General features: G+C 42.0%; 2 protein-coding genes across 3 annotated transcripts in view; one reads left to right on the top strand and one right to left on the bottom strand.

The window, feature by feature from the left end:
* The window catches only part of LOC141761003 (ladderlectin-like), a 10,593-nt gene extending 9,410 nt beyond the window's left edge, over positions 1-1,183 (bottom strand). The window contains exon 1 of the mRNA XM_074624187.1: positions 830-1,183. The gene's annotated coding sequence lies outside the window, so the exon portion shown is untranslated. The remainder of the gene's footprint in view (positions 1-829) is intronic.
* A 1,659-nt stretch (positions 1,184-2,842) lies between these two features.
* On the top strand, positions 2,843-12,812 carry LOC141760486 (toll-like receptor 2 type-2). Of its 2 annotated transcripts, XM_074623341.1 has the most exons (13): positions 2,843-2,958; positions 4,836-5,104; positions 6,473-6,629; positions 6,725-6,874; positions 7,850-8,056; positions 8,329-8,451; positions 8,646-8,796; positions 10,340-10,504; positions 10,671-10,850; positions 10,937-11,077; positions 11,160-11,366; positions 11,502-11,668; positions 11,772-12,812. In XM_074623341.1, exons 2-13 carry the CDS (start codon positions 4,837-4,839, stop codon positions 12,184-12,186), a joined length of 2,331 nt encoding a protein of 776 aa, XP_074479442.1. In that variant the 5' UTR covers positions 2,843-2,958; position 4,836; the 3' UTR covers positions 12,187-12,812. The 2 variants fall into 2 exon arrangements, with proteins under 2 accessions (XP_074479442.1, XP_074479441.1); XM_074623340.1 differs by having other exon boundaries at positions 11,160-11,668.
* The last annotated feature ends 172 nt before the right edge of the window (positions 12,813-12,984 follow it).

Below are 12,984 nucleotides of genomic sequence, written 5' to 3'. Positions count from 1 at the left end.
TCACATTTTCCTTTAAGCATAAACCCTGAAATCAGTTGAGAAATGTAGACGTTTAGTGCTTTTTATCCAGAGAAATGGCAGCTCCCCCGTTCCCTTGTATAGGGTTACAGGCCAGTTTTGATATAGATAAGTAATATATACAAATCTAAGTTTGGTTATAAAGTCATAGCTTTACGAGAAAAAAAGAAAATAACACGTAAAATTACTACTTCATAATATCATGACTTTATTCTCATAATATTATGACTTTTTTTCTCGTAAATTTCTGACTTTATTCTCATATTACGACTTTTTTTCTCGGAAATTTCTGACTTTATTCTCATAATATTACGACTTTTATTCTCTTAAACTTCTGACTTTATTCTCATAATATTACTTTTTTTCTCGTAAATTTCGGACTTTATTCTCATATTACGACTTTTATTCTCGTAAATTCCTGATATTACGACTTTTTTTCTCGTAAACCTATGACTTTATTCTCGTATATATATATATATTTGCCTCTATATTTGCCATATACCAAGTATTTCCTTTATTATTGTACTGTATATTATTTGTAAATACACTTTTTAAATTCTATAACTGTAAATTTATTTTGTTATTGTTGTGTCATTTATTATTATTTAATTTTTTGCTATTTACTGTTTTCTTAATGGAGCTTCACAGTAAAAAGTGTTTCATTCAGAGCTGCAGGTTGTGTTTCATTGCTGACCCTGATAATCATCTCAATCGTTCAAAAGTTGAATGGAGTTTGGCGCCGTCAGCTGGCGGAGTCTGGATGTGACCAGTAGGAGACAACAACACCATATTGACATTCAATTTCACTTACACGTTCCGTGGATGTCGCTATATTCAGTGTCCATCTCGAATAAACGTCAATAAATCCGTTTAGAAATCACAGGAGGGGAATAAAAAGACTCCGTGACTCACTACAGAACCTGCCTGAGAATCATCACGTTTTTAAGTTTTCTTCAGTATTAAAGTAATGCAGTGATACTTGTCTGTACATTCATGGGTGCATTACAAACAGGAACTACTAATGGATAATTCGGCATACTTTTAATGGAGATAATTTGCCCGAAACGTAAAGAAAAACATGTTTAAAGTACGGTTGTAGCTCGCAGCTCAGTCCACCAGTCCACGCAGCCGCCATTTTTTTCCCTGTTTACGGCCGTAAATTGTGTCAACTGTCGCGAAATCAGACCCAATGAAAATAAGACAAAATAATAATAATTAAAGCGACAAAATACATTCATATTAACTATTTTCATGTTGCACTACCATTATTTATTTTTTATTTTTTTTACAGTATAAATATAAAGTTCATATGTACAAACATTTAAATTAAAATAAGCAGTACAGTTATACAAGCTTAGCTCAGTATATCAGAGTATTTTTATTTGTTTTTTATTATTGTTTCTTTTACACAAACACTTAACAGAACTATTTGTAGTTATTAATCTAAATATTTCAGTGATAAATACTTATATATAAAGTCCCTTACGAAAAAACACAAGTTTATTTTATGAAGTATACTTAAGCAAAGTTAAAGTATATTTTCCAAAGTATACTTTATGTAGTAAGTATACTAATTTCAATGTACTTGTAGTGTACTTGTAAGTGTACTTCTTTAATACTAATTGGAACTAAATAGGCCCACTTTTTAGTTTCTGAAAGTATACTTTTAAGTGTAAGTATTGTACTGTTAGTTTTCTAGTTTTATACTTGTAGCCCACTTTATAGTTTATGAAAGTACTCTTTAAAGTATACTCTCAGTAAACTACTAGTTAAATAGTTTTTTATACTACAAGTATACTTACGTGTACTTTTCTTAAGTATATCTGGATCAAAAGATTACATGCAAGTATAAGCCAAGTATACTTGGACTTTTATGTATTCTTGTCAGTATAAGTATACAGTATTAAGTATACTTTTGTTAAGTATATCTCTGATAAGTGCATCAAAAATATCCTCTCTTATTTTAAGTTTAAAAGTAGTACACTAATAGCACACTTGAATAAACTTCTTTTTGGTAATGGAAGTTAACAAGTAGGCTACAAATAAAAGCCTGAATACAGGAACATATTTTAAAATTGTAACTTAAAGGTCCCATATTGTAAAAAGTGACATTTTCATGTCTTTTATATTATAAAGCAGGTTTAAATGCTATATAAATACTGTTAAAGTATCAAAACGCTCAATATACGGAGAACACACACACAGCCCGTATTCAGAAATTGTGTGTTTGAAACAAGCCGTTTCAGATTTCTGTCCATTTGTGATGTCACAAATATACAATATTTAGACCATTACACGGTTTTTAACATTCTAAATGTGTCCCAGTTTTATTTCCTGTTGCAGTGTATGTAAATAGCATCGGCTGACAGGAAGTAAACATGGACCCAAACTGTTGCCAAGCAACGCAGTTCCGTTGCAATTCCGTTGCAATTCCGTTGCAATTCCGTTGCAATTTCATTGAAATGCACTAACACGGAGCGTTTCAGACAGAGGGTGAATACAGGTATATTCAGACAGACAGTATGAGGAAAATAAAGTTGTTTTTTTAACATTACAGCATGTAAACATGTTCTAGTAGAAACACAAAATACAAGTATGAACCTGAAAATGAGCACGATATGGGACCTTTAAGTACAATTTTGACATACCTTACTTAAGTATTTCCATTTTCTGCATCTTTATACTTCTACTCTGCTACGTTTCACAGGGGAATATTGTACTCGTCGTCATGCACTGATAAATTTTTTTTACAGATTTCCTCCGGAAAGTATTCATTTTCATGCTCACTACCTCTTTTCACACTTCCAGCTGTCCCCCCCCACCTCCGAGTTATTACTTCCTCTTTTCACAGTCATAAACTCTTTAACTTCTTCTTGTCTTTTCTCAGTTTACAGAGTTTCCCCCCTCGTTATCAAGAATCAGCTCTGCAAACTAAACCAGGTAAGGTGACTCAAGCTTACGATAGAATCGGAGAACAAAACATTAAATGTAAGTAAAATAAGAATTAATGTCCCACGAGGGGAGTTTGAAAGATTGACACGAAGCAGCGTCGGTTTCAGTGGCGTTTTTTGCTGATTAAAAATTGTATGAACACGCTTTCAATCTTATTATTTTTTGCTTTGCAGGTAATGATTGTGGCAGGGTGTAGTATAGAGTCCTAGTTAATGAGTTTGTATTTTAGCACGTCTGGAAGTCGATGGGTTTTTAGTTATAGATGCCTGAAATAAGGTCTGTGGTTAACACAAGCTGAAGAGATTTTACGACATAAAATACCCCTTACCAGAGAGAAGTTCATTCAAGTGTGCTATTAGTGTACTTCTTTTAAACTTAAAAATAAGAGAGTATAATTTCAGTTTACATTTTATGTACTCATCAGAGATATACTTAACAAAAGTATACTTAAGTATACTTTGCGCATTTGATAAGTATGCAGAAAAGTCGAAGTATATTTGGCTTATAGGCCAATACTTGTACTTAATCTTCTGATCGAGACATACAAGTAGTAGAGAGTATACTTTAAAGTGTACTTTCATAAACTATAAAGTGGGCTACAAGTATATACAAGTATACTATCAGTATACTTATATTATAGTTGCAGTACAAATTAAAAAGTTTTGGACTCAAAATGTACTATTCATACACTTAAAGTATACTCAAAAGTATACTTTTATAAATTAAAAAGTGGGCCAATATAATTCCAAGTATTTAAGTATTTATGTAATACTTACTACATAAAGTATACTTGGGAAATACATACTTGAACTTTACTTAAGTATGCTGAAATAAAATAAACTTGAAGTATACTACTTTTTTGTAAGGGACATAAATAAATACCCCACTCGCGTATTTTGAATTGTATTAAAAAAGGCGGTTGCTACCAAGCGGCTAAATGAGACTACTAAACGTCATCGCGCCAACTCCTCCGCCTTTACAGCCTCGTTGTGTATACTCGTTCTATATACTATACTAGTTCGTTTACAGCCTAACGTTAGCTTGTTACTTCTGGCGATTGCAATCACACTTCAAAAAATCATAAAAGTGATCTTCATTGTAACATTTTGTTCCCGTAAAAAATGTCTTATTCAGCTTTTGGTTGTACTTTGCTCCACGCTCTCGTGACACTTCTGTTTGCAAAAAAACAAGATGGTGACGGCCAAAATCAAGATGGCGATGGACAAAAACCAAGACGGAGACGGCAAAAATGACGAACTCAAGGCTTCAAAACGGCAGTTCACAAGTGACCACGTCCACTTCTTATATATTCTTATATACAGTCTATGAAGGCAGCACGTTGTGGATGTATGACGTTCCAACGTGTTCTCATCCCTCCTCATTCTGACGCCTTGTCAGAGCCCTCGGCGTCACCTTTCGGTCGCAGTAAACACGTGTTTAATGTTGTGAGTTAAACAAAAACACAGGTAATAAAACCACTATAGTTAGGTTTAAAGCCCACCCCCCATCCCCGTGTGTCTCTCTTCGCTCTTTAAACTACGTTAAAAAAACTAAAATGTAGGAAAAAAATTCTCTTAAACAATATAATAAAGAGATGAATTTGATGCTGGTCTCTGAGGGAACAGAAAGCCGGAGAGGAAGCTACCGCAGCTTGTTACCTGTGTGTCGCCATCCTCTTTTATAGACCTTTATCTGACGGAGCCGTTCAATTTTACGTACAGGCTTTGTGAAAGTCGTAATAAAATGTTAAAGACTTCCTCTTTTGTCAAATCCCACTTCCTCCCTGAGTTTCTTTCACTTGTGTGGCCCGCTGTCTGACTCGCTCGCCCACTCGATCACTCTCTTCCTTCCTTCCTCTCCGACAGTATGGGACAGCCGAGCGACCTTTTCTTCACCCTCCTCCTCCTCGTCTCTCTGTGCTGGGGTCAGAGGTCAAACCCAGGCGGCGGCGAGAGGTCGTCCTGCGATCGCTGTGACCAGCGGCTCGCCTGTAACTGCTCCCACGGCGGATTCACCCGCGTTCCCACGGTGACAGGCCGCGCCGTGGCTCTTGATCTCTCCTTCAACAACATCACCGTGGTGACCGGCGTCGACCTGACAGGACACGAGGAGCTGAGGGCTCTGAGTCTCCACGGTAACGTTGATGGGATTTTATTGGGTTTACAGGAATAAGACTAGAGCACGCCTTGTCTGTAAAAAACAAAAAACAAAAGATATATTATAATTAAGGCTGACATAGTTAACGAAAATGTGTTTTAACGCCACTAAGTTCCCTCTGAGACCCCCGTTTTAGTCTTCTTTAGGGGGGTCCAGGGTGTCTTTAGGGGGAGATAGCAGGTCAACAGTAGATGTCACATAGAAGTGGTGAACATCATCTGAAAGCTGAGAACCTGGAGATTAATATGAGATGCTCAGCTCTGTGTGTTTAGTTGTTCAAGTGTATCAGGGTTTAGAACATGATCATAGAAGTATATGATGGTCATTCCCATGCTCTATTTTGTTTCCTAAGTTGTTGCAGCAATGTTTTGGGTTGATACCATTTGTTACACAGATTTGGTGCTAAATTTAACCATTTTTTACCACTGGAGAATTGATAAAAAAAAGATCAATAATCCCTCCAAAATACCACATTCAGACACCGAGACCTTGAGGAACACCAGAGTAAAAGCCATGCTGTGATTTTGGAGATTTCTGCAAGAATTGCAATTTTTTTCGGCGATTGGATGGCGAGCACTTGTGTTGTGTAAACGGCTCAGAAACCCCCTTATTGTCAATCTAGCTAAGAAAGCCATCCATCCTCTGAATGCTCTAGGTCTCTAGTTTGTGGCTGTAAAGTTTCAAGAGGCTGTGATTATCCTAGAGGTCACCACAGGTCATTTTATACAGGGAGGTCAAGTTTCAATACAATGAAATGTCTCCTATGGGGACTAACATCATCACACATGAATACAGTTGGGCTCATTGGATCCACCAGAGTCTCAGCTTTAGAGTGAGACCCAATTTATGTAATGTAATAAGTGGGCATGTCTGTAAAGGGGAGACTCGTGGGTACCCATAGAACCCATTTTCATCCACACATCTTGAGGTCAGAGGTCAAGGGACCCCTTTGAAAATGGACATGCCAGTTTTTACTCGCTAAAATTTAGCCCAACTTTGAAGCGTTATTTATTCTCCTTCCCGACATGCTAGTATGACATGGTTGGTACCAATGGATTCATTAAGTTGTCTAGCTTCATGTGATATCTGATAGTTTCACTCTAGCCCTAAAACTGAACCTGCTACAGCCTCTGAAAGACAGTAAAGTCGGTCGGGATAGCCCCGGCTCCCTGCGGGTCTCTTAGAGTTAACACAACTTGTGATTTTTAGGTTGTAGCGGCTCAGTTTTAAAGCTAGAGTGACGATACTGATATCATATGAAACTACAAAACCTAAAGAATCCATTGGTACCAACCATAGCTTGTCCCCCGACAACATATATATATGTTATATTGCTGTCCTCCAGGTAACGGACTGGCTGCGATCCATCGCTCAGCGTTCGACACGCTGTGGAGCCTGGAGGAGCTCGATCTGTCCGACAACCAGCTGACCGCTCTCAACCACAAATGGTTCAGAAAGCTAGGAGCTCTGCAGCAGCTCAACCTGCTCCGCAACCCGTACAGGTAAAGAAGCATTCGGGGGATGCAGTTTATGAAGACCGAGCCGATAACGCTGCTGCTCACGTTCTGTGTGTGTCTTGTGTGTGTGTGTCCTCCAGCTGCCTGGGTTCTCATCCAGTGTTTCAGAGGCTGGTCAGGCTGAGGAGGCTGAGGTTCGGAGGTCCTGCCCTGGAGGAGCTAAATAGAGGAGATCTGTCTGGAGTCACTCAGCTGGAGGAGCTCACCGTGCACGCCAACAACCTGACGAGGTGGGGGACGGACACTGGTTTTGTGTGTTTGTGTTGCTGCACGAGAGACTCGCAAAGAAACAAATATGTTTTGCCCTACACGCTTCTTTGGAAAGCATTTAAAGCCTCTGTATCGGATTTGACAAGTTCTGACTTTGGTGACTCCTAGTGGTAGTATCAAAAACTACTTCCCAGCGTCGCCAAACAGATAGAGCCAGAGCAACTCAACCTTCTCTCCACGCCAGATAGGTAGAGCCAGAGCAACACGACCTCCTCTGGTGCCATCCTCCGCGCTGGTGTCCGGCCTTCTCGGAGTTGGGTTGTTTGGGAATGCAGCCCAAAGCGGGTGGTAAACTTGTCGGTATCGTCAGTCCCGTGAGTCGCTATAGTCAGTAAAGTTAACGTCAACCACGACTGTTTCCTAACCATACCTAAGTGGTTGTGTTGCCTAAACCTAACTTCCTGTGAAAACTGAAGCTTATTTTGTAGGACACTATGCATGTAACAAGCTTGTATTGACATGCCATCCCTGGTCTGTCCAAAAGTAACTCGAGAAGGATACCCCTTGCGTTGGTCTCCGATGCCGAGCGGCACTGACCAAGCGGCGGTATTTGACGAGTTGGGAGTGAGAATGTGTTGCATCATTAACTGCGTAGCCACTACAAGTAGTACTCAGAGAGTTTGTGGATTCAAATCCGGCATGAATCCTGCTACGATTTATCTTCTGGGGCCCCCGTGATTTGTGCTGTAGATGACTGGACGAATATGAAGTATAAGCAAGTTAAAAGATAAGGCCGGTGATAGCGTTGGCAGGGGAGGGAAGTCAGGATGGACGAACACGTTGGTTTTGGTCCTTTCATGGGATTTGTTGACGATAAGAAAAATAAAGAATATTGCCAGATTTATCCTTTAAGATGTACGGATGGAAAATATAATCACCACCACCACTCTACCACTCCTCTCTCTCTCTCTCTCTCTCTCTCTCTCTCTCTGCAGGTACGAGTCTGGTGCTCTAGCGGACATTTGGCCGCTGGGTTGTGTCACGTTAAGCCTCCACGGTCCATTTTTAACAAACGTATCCTTAGCCTCGGCTGTGCTCCGGGACGTGTCGTACCCTGAGACACCTCTTGTTCTACAAGACCTCCATTTGATTGGGAATCAGTCTATTCAGCCCTTCAGAGAGACCGCCGTGAGGAGAGTCAGGTCTGTCCACAATCTTCTGTCTTAGCATTAATGCAGAATTCCTTATATGTTGTATGTGCATATGCTTTTAGGGCTGACAGTGCAGTCACTTCATATTCGAGCTGTAATTATGACTGTGAAACTACACGCTGCTACCCGCAAAGCTTCTCTCTCTATAACCTATTCCTGCCATTCGAAACCAGCAAAACAATGTTGTAAAAATGTGAAAAGCCACATGGCAGAGAAATCGATTTGGAAGACAAACCACGCTCCACTATAATGTCATTCTTCAGGAAAATTGCCTTCCACAACCTTTCCGTGTCCGATGAGGCCTTTGTTGGCTTCCTGATGGCGATGGATGGAGCGCCGCTCAACACTTTAAACCTGGACGACGTCACATTGACAGGCGAGGGCAGGTAAGAAACCAGCACATTTGCATGATCCAGCAAATTCAGTGTTGCCAACTTGGCGACGTTCTTGCTAGATTTGGCGACTTCTTAACGACCCTTCAGCGAAAAATCTAGTGACTTTTGAGAGCAGTATTCAGAAGTGAACAGCTGTTGAACTGCATGAATACTGTGATGGTTTGTCTTTTCTCGGCCGGTGTTAGGTGGGAGCGAGCTAAATGGACCGATCATAAAAGCATAGACGAGTTCTTCATACGAAACGTCGTGGTGCTGGATATCTTTAAGTTTGTTTCGTTTCTGCAACTGGGGTTTCTGCTGCAATACCCCAGGAAGGTGTCCATCATAAACACTCAGGTAAGGACCAAGGTTTTATCTGTCACAAGTATATAACATGCGGTAGCTACTACATCAATCCACTACATAGCTATAGCAAAGTCCCAACATTTTAAAAAGAAGGAAAACAAACTAGAACTACCGCCTTGTGGTTGTACGCCTCCGCCAACCAGTCAAGTTGAAGTTTACATCAATGTCTGGCCAAAATTTCATTTTATCCTGTTAGACATTTGTGTGAAATTGTCATAATTAGCATATGAATTCTTGAGTTATGGCCAAAAACGTGTTTTATGAGGTCACAGTGACCTTTGACCACCAAAATCTAATCAGTTCATCCTTGAGTCCAAGTGGACGTTTGTGCCAAATTCGAAGAAATTCCGTTAAGCCATTCCTATATCACAGCCGATATCACGAGAATGGGACATGAGGTCACAGTGACCTTGACTTTTGATTAGGGATGTCCATAATTAACGTTTTAACCCTTAACCGACATTAAGCATTTTAACCGATTAATGCTATCGGTTAAAACGATTAAAAGAAACGTTAATAATTAACTCAAAAGCTGAGCGGCTCAGAGGAGCAGCTCGTCACTTTAAGGAGAAAAGCTGGTCCACCTTAACAGTCCACCTTAAGAGGCAGAGCCGGAGTTGCAGGATACAGGAAATCGACTCCGGTCTCTCCGGCTCGCTTGAGCGGAGCGGAGGAGTTGTAGTTTCATAGCATTTATTCACCGACAAATAAACTGTCCACACACTGCTACACCTACGTTCACAACTAGAACGCCACCAACAACCTCACACTCACCGCCAACACACACACGGTCTGTTGGACACTCACTAAAGTTACGCAGACTACGTGTGGCGGCGGCGGCGAGCACGAAGCCTCCGGCAATGCTAGAGCTGCTAACGTAGCACAAATACACACACTGTTTGTTGGACACTCACTAAAGTTCCGCCGGGCAGACACACAGCTGACAACCTGCTAAACTAAAATAAATGTACGGTGGAGACTTTTACTGGGAAAGTGGCTGCATGTCCGCGACACTACACGCAGCATCGTAGCTGTTAAGTTAACGCTCCCGGACAGGGAACTGGGGACTCCTGTCAACGAATGTCTGTTGTGCTCCTGTAACTGGTACACCGCTGCATGAGAGGCACAAATCTTGTCAGTTAACGGTTAATAAACGGTTAACGAGGGTCGGTTATCAGTTAAGAAAATTGTTCAAACTGAGCATCCCTACTTTTGACCTTTATCCAAGTGAGTCCAAGTGGACATTTGTGCCAATTTTGAAGAAAGGCGGTCAAGACGTTCCCGAGATATCACAAGAATGGGACGGACGTGAGGTCACAGTGACCAAAATCTAATCAATTGATCCTTGAGTCCAAGGGGATGGTTGTGCCCATTTTGAAGAAAGGCGGTCAAGCCGTTCCAGAGATATCGCTTTCACAAGAATGGTACGGACGGAACGGACAACCCCGAAAACATAATGCCTCCATAAAAAGTCTGAGTTGTGAGAATAAAATTACTAGTGTGATTATAAAGTCATTACTTTTACTACCCTCAGGTGTATTTGGTACCCTGTCCCACGACCCACCTGCTAGTGAACCTGCAGTACCTGGACCTGTCCGACAACCTGCTGACCGACATGACTCTGGTGGAGACACTGTGCGACGGAAACAGCACGATGAAGGACCTCCGAGTTTTAAACATCAGTGGAAACGCTCTGAAGGTGGCTTCTTGTAACTTTCTTATTTTGTGTCGATTTTCAATTCATTCATATCAGATTGTACTTCATAGCTTCAAAAAGGTCCAGCCAGCAGGAACACCAGTGATCTCAGGTTGTTAGCTTACCTGCTGCCTGAAGACTTGTCTGCCTCTGTCCCTCTGCTGTCCAGTCTTTGTCTACGATGAGCCGGCTGGTAACAAAGCTCTCCAAACTGACCCACCTGGACATCAGCAAGAATGAATACAGCTCCATGCCCCAGAGCTGCTCCTGGCCCTCCACCCTGCGATACCTCAACATCTCCAGGGCCAAACTTACAACCATCAGCCCCTGTCTACCCGCAACTCTGGAGGTACTGAGAGTGGACCAGTAATCCTGACAGACCTGTCACCACCACAACAACAACAACAAAAAACACTTTTACTTTATGTTGTACAGGTGTTGGATCTGAGCAACAACGATCTCAAAGGCTTCATGCTGGTCCTGCCTGCCCTGAGAGAGCTCCACCTCTCTGGGAACAAGTTACTGAGTCTCCCCCCTGGAAGGCTGTTCCCCAATCTGCAAACACTGACAGTTCAGGTAAGGACAATCACATCTCGTATTTTGTTCTTCCTATCATCTTTGCGTTCAACCAGTGTGACCCCTCCTTGTTCTCCCGCAGTCAAACACCCTGAACATGTTCGACCGTTCAGACCTCCAGTCATACAGACGACTGCAGGACCTCAAAGCGGGTCAGAACAAATTCGTCTGCTCCTGTGACTTTGTCGACTTCCTCCAGTCGGCCATTAAAGGAGGTGAAGACATGCAGTTAACAGATGGAGAGGAGAGCTACGTCTGCGACTCTCCTCTCTACCTGCAGGGGGAACCGGTGGGTCGAGTCCGCCTCTCCGTTGTTGTGTGCCGGCGGGTTCTGTTTGTGTCCGTAAGCTGTGGGGGGGCGTTGTTTGTAGGGATTCTGCTGTGTGTCCTACTGTGGCGCCTCCATGCGTTCTGGTACCTCAAGATGATGTGGGCGTGGCTGAGGGCCAAGCGTAGCTCCCGGCGACGGCGGCGACACAGAGATAAAGATTGCTCAGAGGAGTTGCTGTCCTACGACGCCTTTGTGTCCTACAGTGAGAAAGACGCTAGCTGGGTGGAAAACTTCTTGGTACCCGAGCTGGAAGGGCCAAGGTAACGTCAGACTAAACGTCATCCGATCTTTACCACACATGGCACAAATAAAGTCCAAACCTGTGGGGAAACATAACCTGCTCTCTGCTTTATACTCTTACAGGGAGAACGATGAAGACTCTGGGAATCCCACATCCCCCCGGTCTTTGACCCTGTGCCTCCACAAGCGGGACTTCCTTCCTGGACACTGGATTGTGGACAACATCATGAGCGCCATGGAGCGCAGCCGGCGCACCGTCTTCGTCCTCTCCGAGAATTTCGTCCAGTCCGACTGGTGCCGCTACGAGCTGGACTTCTCCCACTTCCAGCTTTTCGACGGGAATGCGAGCGGAGACGCGGCCATCTTGATCCTGCTGGAACCGCTGTCCAAGGACGACATCCCCAAACGCTTCTGCAAACTGCGCAAACTCATGAGCTCCACCACCTACCTGGAGTGGCCTCAGGAAGAGGAGAGGAGTGGGGAGTTCTGGAGGAGTCTCCGCAGCGCTTTGAGAGGAGAGGAAGAGGAAGATGACTGAGAGGGAAAGACAAAGTGGTGAAGAGGAAGAGATGTAAGATGAGAATAAAGAACCAAAGCAGCAGAGAAAGAATTAGAAGAAAGAGAAGGACAGAGAGAAGAGTACAAAGGAGGAGTGAGAAGAGGCAAGACAAAGAATAAAGATGAGAAGAGGAACTGAAGCAGGAGGAGCACTTTAACTTAAAATATGTTAAAGAGCACCTCCCCAACTAGCTTTCTGAAACCGACAATATGACAATACAACTCGTCCCAACTCAGTTTACGATGCTGAGGGGCGCTGACCAATCGGCGATATGTTTGATGAGTCGGGAGTGAGACCGGGTTGAATTACCAGGTTTGGTCACCTCCCATGTGTTCCTGTTTTTCGTTATCTTTGTCAAACTTTTGTAGCTTCAATGCTTTGATTAACTCAAATGATATTTTGCAAGTGTTTGTTTAAATGACAATTCAAATTAAAAAGTGTGGTGATAAATATAGTTTGTATAACACACATTTCATTGTCTCATTTTAAATTGTAAATAATCTTTTGATTCATTGAAAATTTGTCAAAAAATGTAATGCATTAAATATTTGTCACTTTAAAGCAGGGTTTCAAAACCCAAAGCAACAAGATTGACAAAATAAAAATACATCTCCAAATCAATCAATATCATCCTTTGTAATAAGCTTTAATCATGTTTCCTTTGGTAGTAAGAAATGTCAAAGACTTTCAACTATAAGTGAAGAAGATGTGCTGCAGCTTCTTTTGCTGGTAGTGTGGTGAAAAGGCCACTTAGGGGAGCTGTTGGTTTGGGATTTC

Source organism: Sebastes fasciatus, chromosome 22 (assembly GCF_043250625.1).
Source record: "Sebastes fasciatus isolate fSebFas1 chromosome 22, fSebFas1.pri, whole genome shotgun sequence".
NCBI classification, from domain to species: Eukaryota; Metazoa; Chordata; class Actinopteri; order Perciformes; family Sebastidae; genus Sebastes; species Sebastes fasciatus.
The sequence above is the reverse complement of the archived record's forward strand: the minus strand, read 5'-3'. Positions and strand labels throughout refer to the sequence as shown.